The sequence below is a fragment of the Aotus nancymaae genome, unplaced genomic scaffold, assembly GCF_030222135.1.
Source record: "Aotus nancymaae isolate 86718 unplaced genomic scaffold, 86718_ANA_hifiasm-v0.15.2.pri h1tg000019l, whole genome shotgun sequence".
Taxonomy (NCBI): Eukaryota; Metazoa; Chordata; class Mammalia; order Primates; family Aotidae; genus Aotus; species Aotus nancymaae.
This window is the reverse complement of record NW_026988431.1, coordinates 33,554,183-33,576,120: the sequence shown is the minus strand read 5'-3', so window position 1 is coordinate 33,576,120 and position 21,938 is coordinate 33,554,183. Positions and strand designations below refer to the sequence as shown.

The 21,938-nt window shown below is 37.5% G+C and overlaps 1 protein-coding gene across 2 annotated transcripts in view; it reads left to right on the top strand.

Moving 5' to 3' along the window:
- The window catches only part of PIK3CB (phosphatidylinositol-4,5-bisphosphate 3-kinase catalytic subunit beta), a 170,471-nt gene that overhangs the window by 132,811 nt on the left and 15,722 nt on the right, over nt 1–21,938 (top strand). For both annotated transcript variants that reach the window (XM_064378740.1, XM_064378741.1), the window contains exons 15-19: nt 1,530–1,673; nt 3,467–3,566; nt 7,839–8,017; nt 8,833–8,942; nt 10,387–10,465. In XM_064378740.1, the coding sequence (XP_064234810.1) occupies nt 1,530–1,673; nt 3,467–3,566; nt 7,839–8,017; nt 8,833–8,942; nt 10,387–10,465 (612 nt within the window). The remainder of the gene's footprint in view (nt 1–1,529; nt 1,674–3,466; nt 3,567–7,838; nt 8,018–8,832; nt 8,943–10,386; nt 10,466–21,938) is intronic.

Sequence of the window (21,938 nt, the reverse complement as noted above, 5' to 3'; positions counted from 1 at the left end):
AAATTACCCAGACTCACCAACAGTGCTTATTTCTGGGGAGTGAAATTAGAAATGTGAGAGAAGAGGAAGCCTCCTTCTATTCCTGTACTTCCTAGCTTTTACATTATTTACAGGTTATATAATGGGCATGAATTTTACAATAAGCCTAATCAAGATTGTGTTATAGGTAGTTTTAAAAAATGAATTGCCAGTTGCTCCACCATCTCCTTAAGTCTGCATTGGAGACCTCTTGTGGAGGGGCCACCTAGTTCTCCTTGGGCTGAACCAAGTGTTTTTCTTAAATGTGTTGATCCCTCTGAGGAGATTGCTATGATCTGTGTATTCCATGTAGCTAATTCTGGTGGTTTTTCTATTGTCAAATTTTCTGGGTTGTTTTTTTTTTTTTTTTTTAATAATGCCCTGGGTTTCAATCCCAGATATCTGCCTTAGACTACTAATTCCTTAACCATTTATTACCCAAGACTATAGACATTAAGTGGAGCACTTGGGCCTCATACCTCATACTGCCGGAATTGCCTCTGATGGGAGTGCGTTTACAGGTGAATGGTCTGGAGCTTGACACAAAATAGAGAACCACTAACCTTAATTAATTCAGCTCAGTTAATTACAATATTGTATGTTATATTAATTCAGTGATCAGTTCCCACTTATAAATGTATTCACTTTCTCATCTTTCAAACTATCTGAAGTTAGGATTTTAATTGTTCTTTGGTTATCTGGGATAACTTACTTAACCCTGATGATAGCAAAGGAAAATAAATTGTGAAATTACTGATGGGATTTTTATTTTAAAAATGATTGTTCAACTAAGCACATAAATTTTTTAGCATGATCAGAAATCAGTATTGAAGTGTCTGATATTTTTGGTAACTCTTAGCTGACTGGAAATACAGTCATCAATTTTAACAATCTGTAGTAGTCTGTTTTCACACTATTATAAAGAAATACCTGAGACTGGGTAATTTATAAAGGAAAGCGGTTTAATTGACTCACAGTTCCACATGGCTGGGGAGGCCTCACAAAACTTAAAATCATGCTGGAAGGCAAAGGAGAAGCAAGTACCATCTTCACAAGGTGGCAGGAAAAGGGAAAGAGCAGGGGAAACCACCATTCATGAAGTCATCAAATCTCATAAGAACTCACTCACTACATGAGATTAGCATGGGGGGCCACATTGATTCAATTACCCTCCACCAGGACCCTCCTTCAACACATAGGGATTATGAGGATTATAATTTGAGGTGAGATTTGGGTGGGGACAAAAGCCAGACCATATCACAATCTAATTCATTTGATTAAAATGTCTCTTGTATCTGTTCTTTGACCCTCTTCACTCACCTTTCCCCATCTGAAATCTTTAGCTTGTTTTGTGGTATTTTAACAGTGGTTCAGTGAAGACAAGCATGTAACAAGCCTGGCCCCAAAGAACCATTGCGTTTCAACAAGTTCACATTTGATAGTTTGACAGGAAGGGATCTTTTTCTGCCACAGGTTGTTTGCTTACTCACTGTGTCTTTTGTTTCTTTCAGTGATGAAGAACTTTCTCAATATCTTTTACAACTGGTGCAAGTTTTAAAGTATGAGCCTTTTCTTGATTGTGCCCTCTCTAGATTCCTATTAGAAAGAGCGCTTGCTAATCGGAGGATAGGGCAGTTTCTATTTTGGCATCTTAGGTAAGTCTTTTATATTTCAATTTGATCCTACCATGTGCTTTAGTAACTATAAATCACCATAATATATTTAATAGAACAAATAGCTGCTTTCATTTATTTCTGAGCCATTTATAACATGTATATAGTTTTGGTGCCTTCTCCTATTTCTTGATAACTGTACTCTTGATTTTCATGATTTGACAAAGTAATTCAGTTATTCAAGATCCTTATGTGTCCCTCCATGGCTGCTTGATTTCTTTTCTTTCTTTCTTTCTTTCTCTTTGTTTTGTTCTTTCTTTCCCTCCCTCCTTCCTTCCTTTTTCTCTTCTTTTTTTTTTTTGCTGAGCTTCTCAAAGGCAATAAGCTCTATAATATTGTGCTGCTGATTTTAGAAGTTTTATTTCTGGATATGATTTTCTTATTATTCATAGATTCCCCCCCTCTTTTTTTAATTCCTTGTTGTTCTAGAACCTTTTCTTATTTTTAACTAGTCTTTTGTCATTCATTCAGTCTTAGTTTTAAAATTCCTCAGGGAATAGCAAAATAAGTATTCCTTCCTTTTTCAAATATGTACGCCACTTTTTAAGTGAGAAAAAAATTGGAATAGATGCTAATCAGGGCATTAGTCAATTGTATAATGCTAGTTGGATTTTGTAGATCTCTGTTTCAGCCTAATGTTTTTAAATTGGTAAGATCACCTCACCCCTACAAAACCAAATCAGGTTAAGATGTGCACATTTTAGATTTCTTGGAATAAAGAATTAACTAATTATAGAATCACACAGATTTTGAACTTTGAAGTTTAACAAATTGGAAAGTTGACCCATCTCACTAATAATTATACACAAAATAGCCGGGTGCGGTGGCTCACGCCTGTAATCCCAGCACTTTGGGAGGCTGAGGCAGGTGGATCACTTGAGGCCAGGAGTTTAGACCAACCTGGCCAACATGGTGAAACGCTGTCTCTACTGAAAATGCAAAAATTAGCCAGGCATGGTGGTGCATGCCTGTAATCCCAGCTACTCGGGAGACTGTAAGGCAGGAGAATTGCAAGTATGAAGGGGCTGGGCACCCCATGCAAATTCCAGCTAGAAATGGGGAGGGTCAGGAGGGAAAGACAGGGTACAGGAGGGGTGGGACCATCATTTCCTTCTAAGTGCAGGACTCATTTGTTGTGCACATCACTTCACCTTGCAACCTGTTGGCTAGAACCTAGTCACCTAATGACATCTAGCTACACGTTTTTATTTTTGGCAAGGTTCAATCTGGGAGGTAGAGATTGCAGTGAGCTGAGATCGCACCAGTGCACTCCAGCCTGGGCAACAGAGTGAGACTCTGTCTCAGAAAAGGGAGGAAAGGAGGGAGGAAGGAAGGAAGGAAGGAAAAATAATAACGAGGTCAGGTGCGGTGGCTCACACCTGTAATCCCAGTACTTGGGAGGCCAAGATGGGTGGATCACAAGGTCAAGAGATCAAGACCATCCTGGCCAACATGGTGAAACCCCATCTCTACTAAAAACAAAAGTTGGCCAGGCATGATGGTGCACGCCTGTAATCCTATCTACTCAGGAGGCTGAGGCAGGAGAATCATTTGAACCTGGGACATGGAGCTCGCAGTGAGCCAAGATCTTGCCACTGTACTCCAGCCTGGTGACAGAGTGAGACTTAATCTAAAAAAAAAAAAAAGATAATAATAATAATGCACACAATGACGTTACCATCATAAGTTTATTTTTTGTAGAATAAAGAAGTCAATATTTATTTGATAATCTGAAGTGTTTGATAAACGATTTGGATATCATTAACTTTCTGCAGGTCGGAAGTGCACATTCCTGCTGTCTCAGTACAATTTGGTGTCATCCTTGAAGCATACTGTCGGGGAAGTGTGGGGCACATGAAAGTGCTTTCCAAGCAGGTATCAGCTTATTTTGTTTATTCATTTTTTCTTTTTTTGACAGACAAAGATTAAAGCATGAATATTAGCTTGTTTTAATCTTCATGTTCAGTTTGGTATATGGTGTTTGATCAGTTTTATCAAATGCCATTTCTCCTACCACATTATTTCCTAGAAGTCTCAGTAATAACCTGATTAATAAATTCTTTTATCAAAATTTAAGTCAAGAAATGAAATTTCAGTGAATTTAGCAGAAAAATATTAACTGAATGCTACCTGAAAAATAATTAGAATTCCTAATATATTCTATGTTGATCCCAAAGTGCTGGTAATACAGACATGAGCCATCATGCCCAGCTCCACCCTATTTTTATATCAGATTCCTAATTTCTAGTTAAACTACTCTTTTCTAATTCATTTGTGTTGCCACAGGAATTCTCATAGGCTTCCATTAGGTGTTTTTAATATTTAGGCTTTTTCATGATGTTAAAAACTGTTTCTGATCCCTTCTCTTTGAAAAGCCCATTAATGATGGTAATAATAGCTAATGTTTATTCATCACTTATTATGGGTCATTTATTCTTCACAGCAACATGGAATCAAATATTAATCCTCTAAATTTTATAGAACTCTGAAATATATCTCACACCTCTGCCTATTTCCCTTGTTTTCATGGCTACCCTCCTAGTCCAAGCTACTATTCTTTTTCCACTGGACTTCTTCATTAACTTCCTAAATTGTGCCCCTGTTTCCCTTCCTACATCTCTCCCCCGCCCCACATTCTATACACAGAAGATAAAGTGACCTTTTAAAATGTAGATTGTAGCCAGATGCAGTGGCTGACACCTGAAAACCCAGCACTTTGAAAGGCTAAGGTGGGAGGATCACTTGAGCCCAGAAGTTCAAGACTAACCTGAACAACATAGTGAGACCCATCTCTACAAAATATTAGAAGGTGGCTTGCTACTGTAGTCCCAACTACTTGGGAGGCTGAGGTGGGAGGATTGCTTGAATCCAGGAATTTGAGGTTGCAGTGAGCTATGATTGTACCACTACACTCTATCCTGGGCAACAGAGCAAGACTGTCTCAAAAAAAAAAAAAAGTAGATTGTATTACATCATTTCCCCTTTAAAATTCTTTCAATAATTTTTCATTGAACTGTGTGTAAAATTCAAATTTTCTGCCAAAGCAATATTAGGCCATAGTTAGTCATAACTTGTTTAATATCTTCATATGACTGTTTTCTACACTGCCTATTTTCTTGGAGCCTCAGCTTCATGTTAAAGACAATAAAAGGATGATATATGTATGAACAAATTATTCTTATTCCTTTTTTTGTTTTGATTGATAAATTGTGAGAGGAAGACTTTACCTTGTACACGGCAGTTCTTGTTATTACTGTAAACTTAATAAAAGGACAAGGTGTTGAAACACTTAAAGTATTAGACTTATGGCCATGGGGACTGTGGAACAGGACATTGTTCCAGGAAGTAGATATCAACACAATTAGAGATGGAGCACGAAAATTTCCAACTGTACAGACATGGAAGAAGTATCAAATTTCAAATACTTCTGAAAAGTTCCTGTTTTCATAGCCCAGTTTTTGTCTGGTTACCTTGTCACTAGTGTTTGTACAGCTCCTGAAACTGTTGAGAAGTAGAGTGATCTGTGGTTTTAACAGATGGGTAACTTGGCAAGTTTCAGCCATCTCGATTTTATCATAAGCTGCATAGGTCCTTCCTAGTTTCCTGTGAGCAACGTCCCAGTCTCTGTGGAAACTCCATGCTTGAATTCATCTCCCTACATAGTCTTAGTGGTTTCCTTGTATACAAGCAGAGTTCAAAAATGAAAACATCAAAAGAAAAAAACATGATATAAATTAAATCTCTTGTTGGATTTTCAAGCTACATTGTTTATATTTGTGATATACATATTATTTTATATTTGTTACATACAGTATACTTTTTTTTTTTGTGACGGAGTTTCAATCTTGTTGCCCAGGTTGGAATGCAGTGGCTCAATCTCAGCTCACTGTAACCTCCACCTCCCAGGTTCAAACGATTCTCCTGCCTCAGCTGGATTACAGGTAGCTGGGATTAGAGGCATGCACCACCATACCCAGCTAATTTTGTATTTTCAGTAGAGATGGGGTTTCTCCATGTTGGTCAGGTGGGTCTCAAACTCCTGACCTCAGCCTCTCAAAGTGCTGGGATTACAGGCGTGAGCCACTGTGCTCAACCAGTATACTTTTAAATTCTATTTTTTTTTTTTTTTTTTTTTTTTTTTTTTTTTTGAGATGGAGTTTCGCTCTTGTTACCCAGGCTGGAGTGCAATGGCACGATCTCGGCTCACCGCAACCTCCACCTCCTGGGTTCAGGCAATTCTCCTGCCTCAGCCTCCTGAGTAGCTGGGATTACAGGCACGTGCCACTATGCCCAGCTAATTTTTTGTATTTTTAGTAGAGACAGGGTTTCACCATGTTGACCAGGATGGTCTTGATCTCTTGACCTCGTGATCCACCCGCCTCGGCCTCCCAAAATGCTGGGATTACAGGCATGAGCCACCGCACCCAGCCCTAAATTCTATTTTTAACATTTGTTTTTTCCAGTTTTAATGATATAAAGTAAAATCCTTCTTCTTTATGGTTGGCTGAGGTTGTTATGAATTTTACATAATATGACATGAAAGGACCCTCACTTATCAAATAGAAAAGTTGAATTTTATTTATTGTTATTTATTTATTTATTTATTTTATTTTTTGCAACAGAGTCTCACTCTGTTGCCCAGGCTGGAGTGCAGTGGTGTGATCTTGGCTCACTGCAACCTCCACCTCCCAGGTTTAAGCAATTCTCCTGCCTCTCCTGAGTAGTTGGGATTACAGGCATGTGCCACCCCTTTTGACTAATTTTTGTATTTTTAGTGGAGGGGAGGTTTCATCATGTTGGCAAGGCTGGTGCTGAACTCCTGACCTCAAGTGATCCACCCACTTCGGCCTCCCAAAGTGCTGGGTTTACAGGGGTGAGCCACTGCACCTGTCCCTTATTTATATATTTTTTGAGACATAGTCTCACTCTGTTGCCCAGGCTGGAGAGTGCAGTGGTGCTATCTGGGCTCACTGCAGCCTCTTGCTCCTGGGTTCAAGTGATTCTCCTGCCTCAGCCTCCTGAGTATCTGGGATTACAGGTGCACACCACTATGCCTGGCTAATTTTTGTATTTTTAGTAGAAACTGGGTTTCTCCATGTTGGCCAGGCTGATCTCAAACTCCTGGCCTCAACTGATCTACCTGCCTCAGCCTCCCAAAGTGCTGGGATTACAGATGTGAGCTATCGCACCCAACCCAAAGTTGAACTTTAAACAATGGTTTTGATTTAGTTGGCCGTTGTTGATACACCTTGCGTAAGTTTTTTTTTTTATTTGCTTAAGTTTTGATAGCCATAGTTATTATAAAAACAAGTAATTTAGATTTGAATAACATACTATGTCTGTATTCACACTTAATTTATTAGACAATAATTCATTCTAGCTTTTCTGTTAATGGAAAGAGAATATATTGAGCTATCGTACAAGAGTGATGACAAGAAGTGGATATTAAGGTTGAATAGCAAGAACCTCAGAGTTACTTCTACATAGGTTTTTCTCTTACACTATGGAGTTGGCCAAATGGACTGGTTTAGATTAGTGATGTCTCAAATTCTACTACTCGGTGAATTGCAGAATTTTGAATAGTTTAAGCTTCATATTTATTTTCTTTTTCTTTTCTTTTCTTTCTTTTTTTTTTTGAGACAGTTTCTCACTCTCTTACCTTGGCTGAAGTACAGTGGTTCAGTCTCAGCTCACTGCAACCTCCGCCTCCAAGGTTTAAGCGATTCTTGTGCCTCAGCCTCCCAAGTAGCTGGGATTACAGTCGAGTGCCACCATGCCTAGCAAATTTTGTAGAGAGAGAGTTTTACTATGTTGCCCAGGCTGGTCTCCTGACCTCAAGTCATCCACTTGCCTCAGCCTCCCCAAGTGCTGGCCCACATTTATCTTCTTAAGTACCCATAATCTATGTCTGCTTTTCTCAAATTTATAAGAAAAGGTTTAAAGAAACTTTGAAAATGATGCCATAAATAACAACTGTTAAAAATAATTTGTTTATTATATGTAAAATACTTTTCATAAAGCAGACACTATTTTTACTTCAGCTAATTATGTGTGTTTATGTTTATGTGTTGGGAGCAGGTGTTATTGATATGATCACATGATATTTTTAATCAAATGAATTTTTTGTGTGGGGAACTTATTTTTCAGGTTGAAGCCCTCAATAAGTTAAAAACTTTAAATAGTTTAATCAAACTGAATGCAGTGAAGTTAAACAGAGCCAAAGGGAAGGAGGCCATGCACACCTGTTTAAAACAAAGTGCTTACCGGGAAGCCCTCTCTGACCTGCAGTCACCCCTGAACCCATGTGTTATCCTCTCAGAACTCTAGTAAGTGACTGTGCTTTGTTCAGTGAGTCTCCTATGAAATAGCAAGCAGAAGGTCACTGCCTTAGGGGAGTAGCAGGGCCAGCTGTCAGCCTCAGGAGATAGAATATAATTAAAGAAGGAAAATCTTAAAAGTTCTCAGGCTGTGTTTATATTCAGTAGAATATATGCTTGTCAGCTAAACTTACCTGTGGGTTTAGTGAAAGTTACAAATGAATTCATATTTCAGTTATATATAATTAAGTTTATTTTCTGTATTACTGATTTGTAAGAGTTGATAGTCCTAACAAGCAAAATGTTGGAAACTATAGTAAGTTATTTACTGATTGATTTTCCTATTTTAAAATGAGATCTTGTCTTGAGTGAATTTGGCAACTTATTTCTCACTTTCTCATTTCCTACAAAAGTGATAATGAAAAATAATAATCTGTTATTCAGTATACTATCAGTATTCAAATGAACCCCTTGTTAAGAAATCAAGAATGATCTCATAATAGTTCTAATTTTAATCCAATGATTTGTTCTAATTTTTTATTCACTAAATGTAATAATTTGCAAACAAAAGGAAGTGAGAGGAGAAATTTTAAGTGGAGAAGGTGAGAAGGGCAGATCTTGGGTTTTGAGTCCAGCCTATCTGGCATCAGTATATGTCATCCAAGGCTGTCCTCATGGTTGCTTTTCTACCAAGTGGGACTTTTTTGACTCCTCTGTAGACCTGAAAGGAGTAGGTGAGGAATTTTCCCAAGCCTATTATATCATGGTAAAATTATAATCTTGTGTATCACTACACTGAAGTTGACTAATTTTCTTGATTTTAGTGTTGAAAAGTGCAAATACATGGATTCCAAAATGAAGCCTTTATGGCTGGTATACAATAACAAGGTATTTGGTGAGGATTCAGTTGGAGTGATTTTTAAAAATGGTGATGGTAAGTACTGAGCTTTTTTAACATCAGCAAATTCCTTGGAATTTTTCATTTGTTGCCATTTTGCCTTATCTGAAAGGTGATGTGTAGTGAAAGCGTTTTAACACTTTGCAGCCATGAAGGTAGCTATTAATGGTCATAAAGTCAAATTCAAAATGTCCTAAATGCCTTTTTTTCCTCCTTAGAAAATGATTTATACCATTCACTCAAATACACTGTTCTAACAAACCTAAATTTTCCCCTATAAAGTACCAAGTATGTCTACTCCTTTGATTAAAAAGCTTTTGAAATACAAGTTAATATTTTTAATTTTTTTTTTTTTTTTTTTTGAGACAGTGTCTCACTCTGTCATCCAGGCTGGAGTGCAGTGGCACGATCTTGGCTTATAGCAGCCTTCACCTCCCAGGCTCAAGCGATCATCTCACCTCAGCCCCCAGAGTAGTTGGGACTATGGGCACATGCCACCACACTTGGCTCACTTTTTGTATGGTTTGTAGAGATGGGGTTTCACTTTGTTGCCCAGGCTGGTGTTGAGGTCCTGATCTCAGATGATTCACCTACTCCAGCCTCTCAAAGTCCTGGGATTACAGGCATGAGCCACTGTGCCCAGGCGAGGATATTTTCAGTAATATATTCATACATCCTGTTTCAGTGATAGCAATATTGATTTTGCTACCATAGTTTTGTATTTTAATAAAAGTACCTGACGGACGCAAAATTTGTAGAGGAAATGCCTCTGAAGTAATCACACCAGCCAATAGGCAGTGGTGACTTGTTAGTTATGTGACTACAAACAAGTCATAGAAAACTGCTTGAGCTTCAGATTATTCACATCCATGAGGATTATAGTATCTGTATGTCAGGGCTATTAAAAGGAATTGAGATAACGTTAAGTAAATGTGCTTATTAGAATATGTGCTTACAACTTATAAAGAACTCATAGAGGTTTGCTAAACACTTACTGCCACTTGACCATACAGATGCCATTATGTGGATGTCACTAGTTTCATGTGCTCACTTCCCTGAAAATACCCTTAGACATGATAATAAATTCAACCATTACAGTTTTGTGACCTCATGATTCAATTAATTATGTGATTCTTAAGGACTCCCTGTGTAACCCTAAAAGCAAGCAAGAAGGAAAAAAATTAGCCATGTAATTAATATAATACACATACAATTTAATACAAACAGTATTACAGCATACAATTAGTATAGTAGTTCACACATTATAAGCAATTAAAAAAATCTTTTAATATAATTTCTAAAATAATGTTACAGGGACATACTGTCCAATGAGTGTAATATTTGTTATAAAATTAGTGAAAATATTAGCATAGCATTGGTTAATGTTTTTAGTTAATTCTGACTGATTTAATCTTGAATTAATGAGTTACAGGGCATAAAAGGGAAAGCACTTGTAATGAAGTAGTTTGTTTTCCCTTAGATTTACGACAGGATATGTTAACACTCCAAATGTTGCGCTTGATGGATTTACTCTGGAAAGAAGCTGGTTTGGATCTTCGGTGAGATATAGTGATTTTTTTTTGTTTTTGTTTTTTCGGTCCCATGTTGCAGTCTTTCCACAGCAAAATATCTATAATTTTTTGTTAATTCCTCCCCTCTCGTTCTTATTTTTAGTTGTTGTTCATAATAATATTTATATAGCACTTTACAATGTACTTTCAAATATGTTGTCTTGTCTAAACTTTTTCAGTTTATAACTATACAGGTGACTGAAATTCCAGAAAAAAGAAAAGGTTTAAACTTCCATAAGGCTTGGACAGACAGCAAGAATTAGATTCCAATATATGGTTTTGAGGGGTGTACTGTGGGTCACGGCAGTGACAAGGCCAGAGAAGAGCCTGTACCTTTTTATACTTAGCCCAGGGACATTCATTTCTCTACCTACCAAGGGAAAAGAGAGGAAAATGTTTAGGTGCATTCTCAGGTTTTTAGCCTGCCACCATCAATAGGGGTAGATAGTGAATAGAAGAGTTGTGGTGTGGTGACAAAAAAAAAGAAAACATAAAATCAAGCCTCAGACTGGGAATTACATTCACAATGAACAGAACAGGAGTAAATATTCAAAGAGCCCATAGATATGAACATAAGGAAAAGAAGTGAAAAGCCATTTCTTAAAAGGTATAAAAATAAACTAATAGGCATGGTGGCACACGCCTTAATCCCCGCATTTTGGGAGACCGAGGCGGGCAGATTTCTTAAGGTCAGGAGTTTGAGACCAGCCTGGCCAACATGGTGAAACCCTGTCTCTTCTAAATATACAAAAGTTAGCCAGGCGTAGTGGCACATACGCATAATCCCAGCTACTCTGGTAGCTGAAGCATGGGAATTGCTTAAACCCAGGAAGCAGAGGTTGCAGGGAGCAGAGATTGCCCCACTACACTCCAGCCTGGGCAACAAAGTGAGACTCTGCCTCAAAAAATAAAATAAAAAGTATATTTAATTGGAATGGAGCAACTCCCACAGTCAGTTAAAAAAAAAAAAAAAAAAATATATATATATATATATATATATATATATATATATAAAGAAACTAATATGAAAATTCTCAGTTCTAATTTAGAAGTACAGATTATAAAAACTGGACCAGGCGCAGTGGCTCACACCTGTAATCTCAACACTTTGGGAGGCCAAGGTGGGCAGATCACCCGAGGTCAGGAGTTTGAGACTAGCCTGGCCAACATGATGAAACCCCATCTCTACTGAAAATATAAAAGATTAGTAAGATGGGGTGATGGACGCCTGTAATCCCAGCTACTTGGGAGACTGAGGCAGGAGAATCGCTTGAACCAGGGAGGCAGAGGTTGCAGTGAGCCTAGATCATGCCACTGCACTCCAGCCTGGGCAACAAGAACAAAACTCTGTCTCAAAAATTGAAGAAAAAAAAAAAATAACAACTGGATATCGCTGATGTCCTAACAAAGATTTTCTTAAATGATAATCCAGTCTAGAGTGCTATTGAAGCAATAAAAACACAGGTATTTTTATATATTATTATAAATTAATATAAACCTTAATATATGAAGTTTATACTCTTTATCCAGTATTTCCAGAATTTACCTTAAAATTGGAAATGTAGACAGAGATTTACATACAAAGATTTTTTCCTTTTCTTTACAGTAAGAAAAATCAGGCCACCCTTTTGAATATCTGTTCAATAGTAGAATAATGATTTTTAAAAATTATTACCCTTTCCATATGACCTAATACTTCAGGTATTTTAAAATATTGTTTATAGAGAGTTGCTATAATTTGGAGAAAGTGCTTATCATCAAATGTTAAAGAAGTGAGATGTAAAAGTACTTTGGTAGATTACAGGTTTTATAGATATTTCTGAGTGGTATAATTATAGGAGATTTTCCCCCCACCCACTACTTTGTATACCTCCTTCTCTAGTTTTCTACAATGGGTGTGTACTCTGTTTTTAAACAAGGGGGGAAAAAGCCATTAAGTGTGTTTCATGATACAGTATAGGTTCATACAGTTTTAGAACTTTTTTCTATGCTAGTAATTGATGATTAACTATCGTTTACCCAGTTCTTTATATATATACATATATAAATATGTATATATAGTATGTATTTTTTAAATTGTAGACTATTGCAAGCATAAAGTTTTAGAAAAAGCTTTTTTTTTTTTGAGACAAAGTCTTGCCCTGTCGCCCAGGCTGGAGTGCAGTGGCGTGATCTCAGCTCACTGCAACCTCCACTTCCTAGGTTCAAACGATTCTCCTGCCTCAGCCTCCTGAGTAGCTGGGATTACAGGCACCCGCCACCACACCCAGCTAATTTTTGTATTTTTAATAGAGACGGGGTTTCACCATGTTGTCCAGGCTGGTCTCAAATTCCTGACCTCATGAGCCACCCACCTCGGCCTCCCAAAGTACTGGGTTTACAGGCATGAGCCACCGTGCATGGCTTTTTGTTAGTTTGTTTTTGAGATAAAGTCTTACTTTGTGACCCAGGCTGGAGTACGGTGAAGTGATCACAGCTCACTGTACCCTTGACCTCCTGGGCTAAGGTGATCCTCCTTCCTTAGTCTCTGGAGTAGCTGTGACCACAGACGTACACCACCATGCCTGGCTAATTTTTTTTAAATTATTTGTAGAGACAGGATCTCACTATGTTGCCTAGGGTGGTCTCAAACTCCTGGGCTTAAACAGTCCTTCTATCTCAGCCCCCCAAAGTGCTGGGATTACAGATGTGAGCCACCATGCCTGGCAGAAATAATTTTCATCTTATTATACCTAGATTATTTATACACACACACACAGACATAGCAATTATAAATAACAGATGTTAACATGTTTCCCTATTTACTTTTTTAAAAAAGTATTAAAATGCAGATAAGTGAATGCATTCTCATCTCATTCTCCTTTTTCACATTTCACAATTAACCACTATTCTAAGCTCAAGTGTATATATTTTTATGGAGTTCAGTGGTGCAATCTTAACTCATTGCAACCTCTGTCTCCCAGGCTCAAGTAATTCTCCACTTCAGCCTCCTGAGTAGTTGGGACTACGGGCATTTGCCACTGCACTGGCTTATTTTTTGTAATTTTTATAGAGATGGGGTCTCACCATGTTGCCCAGACTGGTCTCGAACTCCTGGGCTGAAGAGATCTCCTGCCTCAGCCTCCCAAAGTGCTAGGACTACAGGTGTGAGCCACTGTGCCTGGCCTAAGTTTTTCTTTCTTTCGTTAGTATTGAGCTTGGGTATCTCCTCAGTGCTTATAGGTTTTGACATTTTCTCCTGCTGTAAGTTACCTAGCTTCCTTTATGACTTACACTTTTTAAGTTGTTGCGCTTTCTCCTCTTTTTTCTGTCTCTAGATAAGTTTCTGTAACATAGAGTATGTGTTTCTCTAAATTTTACACTCCTCAAACTGTCAGGTCCTGGTGGAGATTTTTTTGAGGTCCAGGCTTTTAGACTACTAATTTTCCCTAATGGTTATTGGCCTTTTCATACTTTTTTCCTCTAGAATCAGTTTTGAGGCCAAAAATAGTCCAGTTCATCAATGCTTCCAAATTTATTACCCCATATTTTTATAACATCCTCTTATAATTTTAAAATCTATGCTATGCCTAATATTTTTCTTCTTTTTATATGCTATTATTGCCAGTATTATTAGAGATTTGCTTCCTTATTAGTTTGGTTTTAACTGAGCTTCTAATTTTAAAGATTTTTTTGTTTCTTTATCAGTTATTACTTCCTTATGGTTTTCTTTCTTTTACTTTTGTGTTTATTCTGTTCTCATTTTTTAAAATGAACTCTTGTCTGGTGCAAGTGACTCACGCCTGTTATCCCAGCACTTTGGGAAGCCAAGGTAGATCATTTTAGCTCAGGAGTTCGAGACCAGCCTGGGCAACATAGCGAAACCCTGTCTGTACAAAAAAAAAAAAAAAAAAAAAAAACACATTATCCGGGAATGTTGGCATGCACCTCTAGTCCCAGCTACTTGGGAGCTGAGGAGGGAGGATCGCTTGAGCCCAGGAGGTCAAGGCTGCAGTGAGCCAAGATTGCACCACTGCACTCCAGCTCGTGTAACAAAAGTGAGACCCTATCTCAAAAAAGAAAAAAGAACTCAAGTTTTAGAATGGAAATATTTATGTACTTTTATAATATGTCAGACTATATATAAATTATAAATATTTCATAATTTCCATTTTTATCTTCTTGACTCCTGAACTATTTAAAATTACAGCTGGGTGCAGTGGCTCTTGCTTGTAATCCTAATACTTTGGAAGGCCAAAGTGGGAGGATTGCTTGAACCCGGGAGTTCAAGACCAGCCTGGGCAACAGAGCCAGACCCTGTCTCAATAAATTAATAGATACGTAAATATATGAATAAAATTTAATTTCGAAAGGCATACTTTTTTGTTCTCTCTAGGATTTCTAATTTTATTGTGTTGTTATCATATCAAGTATATTATATGTTCAGATCTATATACACATTAAGCTTCATTTTGCTTTGTCGCTTTGTATATATGTTACAGCCTCCTATTATAATTGACATTTGTCAATGTCTGCCTGCAATCTTGTCAGTTTTTGTTTATCTCGATCTTATATTTGCTTTTTCTTTTTTTGTTTGTTTGTTTTTTGAGACAGAGTCTTGCTCTGTTACCCAGGCTGGATTGCAGAGACATAATTTGGGCTCACTGCAACCTCTGCCTCCTGGGTTCAAGTGATTCTTGTGCCTCAGCCTCCGAGTAGCTGAGATTATAGGCATGGGTCACCATGCCTGGCTAATTTTTGTATTTTTAGTAGAGACAAGGTTTCACCATGTTGACCAGGCTGGTCTCGAACTCCTGACCTCAAGCATTGATCTTATATTTGTAAATGTATACAAGGTTTGGTTTCTTTTAGCCTCTATGCCCTCCTTTGTCATTAAGAAACAGCCCTCTTGGCAGAGGTTGCAGTGAGCCAAGATCGAGCCACTGCACTCTAGCCTGGGCAATAGAGTGAGATGCGTTTGAAAGAAAAAAGAAGTAGGTCTCTTAATCCCTAGTAATTTTGTTTAGTCTGTTTTGTCCAAAATTGACATTGGTATACCAGCTTTATTTTGGTTAGTATTTACCTTTGTATCTTTTATTTTTAACTTTTATTTCATTTTATATTATATATGTCTCCTGTAAATAGCATATAGTTGAATTTTTTTGTGAGGATGGATTTACTCCAATATGAAAGTATCTTATTAGGAAATTTTAATTGTTAATTGCAATTACTATATGCTTATTTATTTCTGCTATCTTATTGTATGTTTTATATTTACATCTTTGCTTTTGTCCTTTTTCTCATTTATTTCCTTTTTTTATCTCATTTATTTCCTTTTTTATCTCATTTATTTCTTATTTATTTTGTTGGATTGATAGGGGTTTTAAATTTTTATTTTTCCTTTCTGTAAAATATTTTTTTAAATTCTTATTTATTTAAAAAATTTTTTTAGAGATGGAGTTTCATTTTCACCCAGGCTGGAGTGCACTGACATGGTCATAGCTCACTGCAGCCACAAACTCCTGGGTAGCACAATCATAGCTCACTGCACTCACTAACACCTGTGTACCAGCAGTCTTCCCACCTCAGCCTCTTGTGTAGCTAGGACTACAGGTGCGTGCCACCATGCCTGGCTCATTTAAAAATCTTTTGAGAGACAGAGTCTCACTATGTTGCTCTGTCTGGTCTCAAACTCCTGGCCTCAAGCGATCCTCCCACCTCAGTCTCCCAATTATTTGAGATAACAGACATGAGCCAGTATACCCAGCTCTTTATATACTGTCTTATTTATTTTAGGGAATGTTCTTTTCTTTCCTTTTTTTTTTTTTTTGACGGAGTCTTTCTCTGTCGCCAGGCTGGAGTGCAGTGGTGCGATCTCAGCTCACTGCAACCTCTGCCTCCCAGGTTCAAGTGATTCTCCTGCCTCAGCCCCCTGATTAGCTGGGACTACAGGCACACGCCACCACACCTGGCTAATTTTTGTATTTTTAGTAGAGATGGGGTTTCACTATGTTGGCCAGGATGGTCTCTGTCTCTTGACCTCGTGATCTGCCCACCTCGGCCTCCCGAAGTGCTGGGATTACAGGCTTGAGCCACCGCGCCTGGCCTTAATATTTTTAAGTTTTTCTTTTTTTCTTTTTATTTTTCTTTTTCATCCAATTATGCTTTAAGTTGAAGAATATTTTTAAGTTTTTAAACTGCGTGTTTGATTTTATAAATCCTTTGTTGTTGTTGTTGAGACGGAGTTTCGCTCCTGTTGCCCAGGCTGGAGTGCAATGGCAAGATCTCAGCTCACTGCAACCTCCGCCTCCTGGGTTCAAATGATTCTCCTGCCTCAGTCTGCCAAATAGCTGGGATAACAGGCATGTGCTACCACGCCTGGCTAATTTTGTATTTTTAGTAGAGAAGAGATTTCTCCATGTTGGTCAGGCTGATCTCAAATTCCCTACCTCAGGTGATCCACCCACCTCAGCCTCCCAAAGTGCTGGGATTACAGGTGTGAACCACTATGCCTGGTCTGATTTAACAAATTCTAAAGTTAATCCATAACTTAGCCCTCTTCTTGATCATTATAGGTACTTGAGGATAAATTCCACCACTTATATTTTAACTAATATTTAACAACTCCTTATATTAGTTATTTGTTGTAGTGAATTTTTACTAGAATTTCTTATATATAGTTTAAAAAATTTCTTTATTCACCATTGCTTTTTGTACCATAGTTCCTCACTCCAGGTTTTGTCTGAAAATGAATTTATATTACCCTCAGTCTTTTTTTTTTTTTGTCCATCTTTTTTTATTATAGCCATCCTAGTAGGTTTGAGGTGGTATCTCATTGTGGTTTTAATTTGCATTTTCCCTATGACTAATGTTGAGCAGCTTTTCATGTGCTTATTGGTTAGTTGTATACCTTCTTTGGCGAAATGTCTATTTAGATCCTCTGCTCATTCGTAGATTGGGTTATTTGTCTTTGTATTGTTAAATTATAAGAATTTTTTTATACATTTTGTATATGAGGCCCTTCTTAGATAAATTATTTGCAGATATGTTTTTCTGGTTGTCTGTTCACTTTAAATTTTAAATAGTGTGTGTGGTAGAAATCCAACTTCATTCTTTTCCATTTAGGTGTATAGTTATCTCAGCACCATTTGTTGAAATGGTTATTCTTTCTTCATTGAATTATCTTGGCATCTGTGTCAAAAATCAATTGATTGTACATGTGATGGTTTTTTCCTGGACTCTTAAGTTCAGTTCTATATGTCTGTCCTTTATCTGGGATTATGCTAATTTTTCCTTTGTTTCTGAATAAGAATTTTGCTAGTTGATAGGTTTTCCTTCAGCATGTCTAATATGTTATCCACTTTCTTCTGGCTTCCCTTGTTTCTAATGAGAAATCAGCTGTTAATCTTATTTATGATCTTTATAAGTGATGAGTCATGCCTCTCTTGTTCCCTTCAAGATTCTCTTTATTTTTGCCTCTTGACAGTTTGGTTATAAGATGTCTACTTCTATTAGAGTTTATTCTACTTTGAATTAATTGAGCTTTCTGGACACATATATTATTGTTTTTCATAGAATTTGGGGAGTTTTGGGCCATAATTTTTTCATATAGCTTTTCTACCTCTCTCTCTCTCTCATCTCCTTCTGAAACTGCCATTATGCATTTATTGCTGGGCTTGATGGTGTTCTACAGGTGTCTAAGGCTCTGTTAGTTTTTCTTCATTATTTTTTCTTTTGTTTCTCTGATTAGATAATTGACCTGTCTTCAAGTTTGCTAATTTTTTATTATGCTCAAATCTGCTGTTGTGCCTCCCTGGTGAATTTTAAAATTTCAGTTATTGCGCATTTCGTCTCTGTTATTTCTGTTTGATTCATTTAAATAATTTCTATCTATTGATAGTCTTTCTTTGTTGATACATCGTTCTCATAGTTATTTTGTTTTGTTTTGAGATAGAGTCTCACTCTGTCACCCAGGTTGGAGTGCAGTGGCACGATCTCAGCTCACTGCAGCCTCCACCTCCTGGGTTCAAGTGATTCTCTGCCTCAGCCTCCCTAGTAGCTGGGACGACGACAAGCGCGCACCACCATACCCGGCTAATTTTTGTACTTTTAGTAGAGACGGAGTTTCACCATGTTGGCCAGGCTGTTCTTAAACTCCTGACCTCAGATGATCCACCTGCCTCGACCTCCCAAAGTATTGGGATTACAGGTGTGAACCACTGCGCCCAACCTCATAGTTTTTTAGACATGGTTTCCTTTAGTTCTTTGAACATGCTTAAAATAGGGGTTTTTAAATCTTTGTGTAGTAAGTTCAAAATTTGAGTTTCCTTAAGGACAGTTTAATCAAATGCATTTTTTTTGTGTGTGTATGTGCCATGCTTTCTTGTTTCTTTGTATATTTCATACTTTCTGCCAAAAACTGTTCACTTTAAATAATTTTACAACTCTGAAAATCAGATTCCTTCTCCCTTCAGGGTTTGTTGTTGCTGTTTGCTTAGTTTAGTGACTTTTTTGAACTAATTATGTAAAGTTTATATTTTTTGTCATATGTGGTCACTGATGTCTTTACTTAATTTGTTGGTCAGCTAATAATTGACCTGATTTTCTTAAATGCCTGGAATCCACCTCTCTTTCAGTCTGCTGAGGCGCTTTATGCACATGTTGGATCATGCCTTGGCCAACAGTCAGCCAAGTGTTTCAGAACTGTGCCTTAGCCCTTTCTGCTTGCATAAAATTGCTTGCACAGCTTAGCCATAGTTGAGAGCCAGGGCCTTCTAAGCTTTTTGCTCTGCATGTACACAGACCTGGGAATCTACAGTAGTATCCATGCACATGGCCTTCTAGATTTCTACCAGTAATTTTGGAGCTTTTCAGTGCACCATGTGAACATCTAATTACCCATCTTTTCCTTTAAAGCTTTCAGTTAGCTTGTTGGTTGCCCCAACTGTTACCTACCCCCAATACAGCTACAGTGTTAAACAGATGCCTCTGAGTATTTTTGAGAAACTCCCCAGGAAAAAGGCAGTTCATGCTAGATGAGATCTGAGTCAGGTCAAATAAACATAGTATTGTAATTGGGATCTTCCTGGAAACTACCAGAAAGGCCAAAGAACGACAGTTCTGTGGGAATTGGGCTTTGAAGGAGCTCCAACTTCATTTTTCTTTCCTCTAGTGACTGTCAGACTCTTTGCAGTCCCTGAGATTGTGGGCTGTTTGTTGTCAAGGCTACCACATAACTGGGAAGGGGGTTGGGACTAGGCCATGGTAAAACGGTCGAGTGTGTGTGTGTGTGTGTGTGTGTGTGTGTGTTTTAAACACTCATCGGGTGTGTGTGTGTGTTTTAAACACTCATCGGGGTGTGTGTGTGTGGTACATGTGTTTTAAATAAGCACTCATTTCTCCAAGCCTTTGTTATATTTTCAGAATTCTAAAATAGGTGATTCTGACAATTTTTGTCAGTGTTCTTGTTGCTTTTATGGAAAAGTGGATATTCAGAGTTTGTTATCATTTGGCTATAGAGTTTTGAAATCCAAATTAACTGCTTTCCTCAGAAGCCTTGAGGGTATTATTCATTTGTCTTCTAGTTTCTGTTGTTTTCTGTTTGTTTGTTTGTTTGTTTGTTTGTTTGAGACGGAGTCTCACTCTGTCACCCATGCTGAAGTGCTACGGCATGATCTTGGTTCACTGCAGCCTCCACCTCTCTGGTTCAAGCGATTCTCCTGCCTCAGCCTCCCAACCTCCAAAGTAGCTGGGATTACAGGCACACGCCACCATGCCCAGCTAATTTTTGTATTTTTAGTAGAGATGGAGTTTCACCATGTTGGCCAGGATGGTCCTGATCTCCTGACCATGTGATCTGCCCACCTTGACCTCCCAAAGTGCTGGGATTACAGGCGTGAGCCACTGTGCCTGGCCTGAGTTGTTCTCTTGACCCCTGCTGGCCTCCCCTGACAGAGCTCAGGGCTGAGAACTTGTGGTCTTCTTATTTTTATTTTTCCTCATAATCTTATTCATTTCTTTATATAGTTAATACTCAGTTTTGAATTCATTATTGATGGATATTATGTTTTCTATGAAGGTCCTTTGCTCACTGGTTTGTGACTATATCTCTAAAAATGAGTTTGTATTCTGTTTGTGCTATTGCCAAAGGCCTGTACACACAATCAACCAGTTTTTATGTTAACTCCTTACCTTCAGACCATCACACCTCATAGTTTATATTTAGATCTCATAAGAGAGTGTGGGAAGGCTTGAATTTTTGCAGTTACATGAAATCTTTTTTTTTCTTACCCACCCAGTTTGAGGGGTAGATGGGAAACTTTCATACCAAACCATCTAATCAGTGAACAGATGTTTTCAAGTTCCAGTCCTCCCAGACCTCAGCTTTGTGTAGGATTTCAGGTCCTGATCCTACCTCGTGGGCCTAAGTCCATGACTTTTGTTTGGTGGGCATTGAAATGTCAGCCAAGTCTAACTCCTGAGCCACTGCTGTGAGTAATCTCTATTTTTGGAACCTACAGGTCTTTTTTTCTTTCTTTTTTAACTACACCTATTTATAAAACCTTGGACTTCATCATTTTTTAAATGTGATTTAGTATCTACAGCTACTTAGTCTACAAGGTTGCTGAAAACAGTTAGACTTGTAATTAACTTTGTCCCTGCAAGATTATAATATCTCCTGATTATTTTTTTAAGTTTCACTTATATTCTGTTTATTATTAAATATATAGGTATATATATTTTTAAAACTTGCAACTCTTGCTATTTATTAACTGAACCAGGCATTGTATTAAGTTCCTCTCATAAGTAATATCACATAAGCTTACAATTCTGTGAGGCTATGTTGTTTCTTTTTAACACATTAAAAAATTAAAGTGCTAGTGATTTTAAAAAAAGGTTATAGAAATATTAAATGGCAGAGCTAAATTCAAATCCAGGCTGTCAGTTACTAAATTGATGTCTGTTATTTTATTAGTCTGGCTAAATGAGAAAACAATTGTACTAAACAAGACATGTCTAGTACTACTCTTTGTTTATCAAAGTATAATGGTGCCTAAAATACCTAAATTTCCTTTTTTTTTATGAAATTTTTTTTATTTTTAGATTCTCCAAGTAACACTTTTCTGGTAGTGTAAAGATAGAGCAATTTGATGTGAGTGTTGTTCGTTTAATGGGATTGCAGGTGTGATTAGGAAAAAAAAGAGATCATAATTCATCTAAAAAGGACACTATGGCTATCACAAGTGACAGATTTTTTTTCTTTTAAATTAGGAGGAATTTCTAATACAGCTATGTAAAAACAGAATTAGTACCTTTGAATAGGTAGCAAGTTTTTCAACCACTCATATGGTATGCTGTGTAGATAAGGGGAATAGTTTCCTAGAATAAACCGTTTGCTTGAGGATCATAAATCCAGTTGCACCTGGGCTACCTGTTTTTGTAAATAAAATTTTATTGGCACACAGCCATTTGGTTACATATT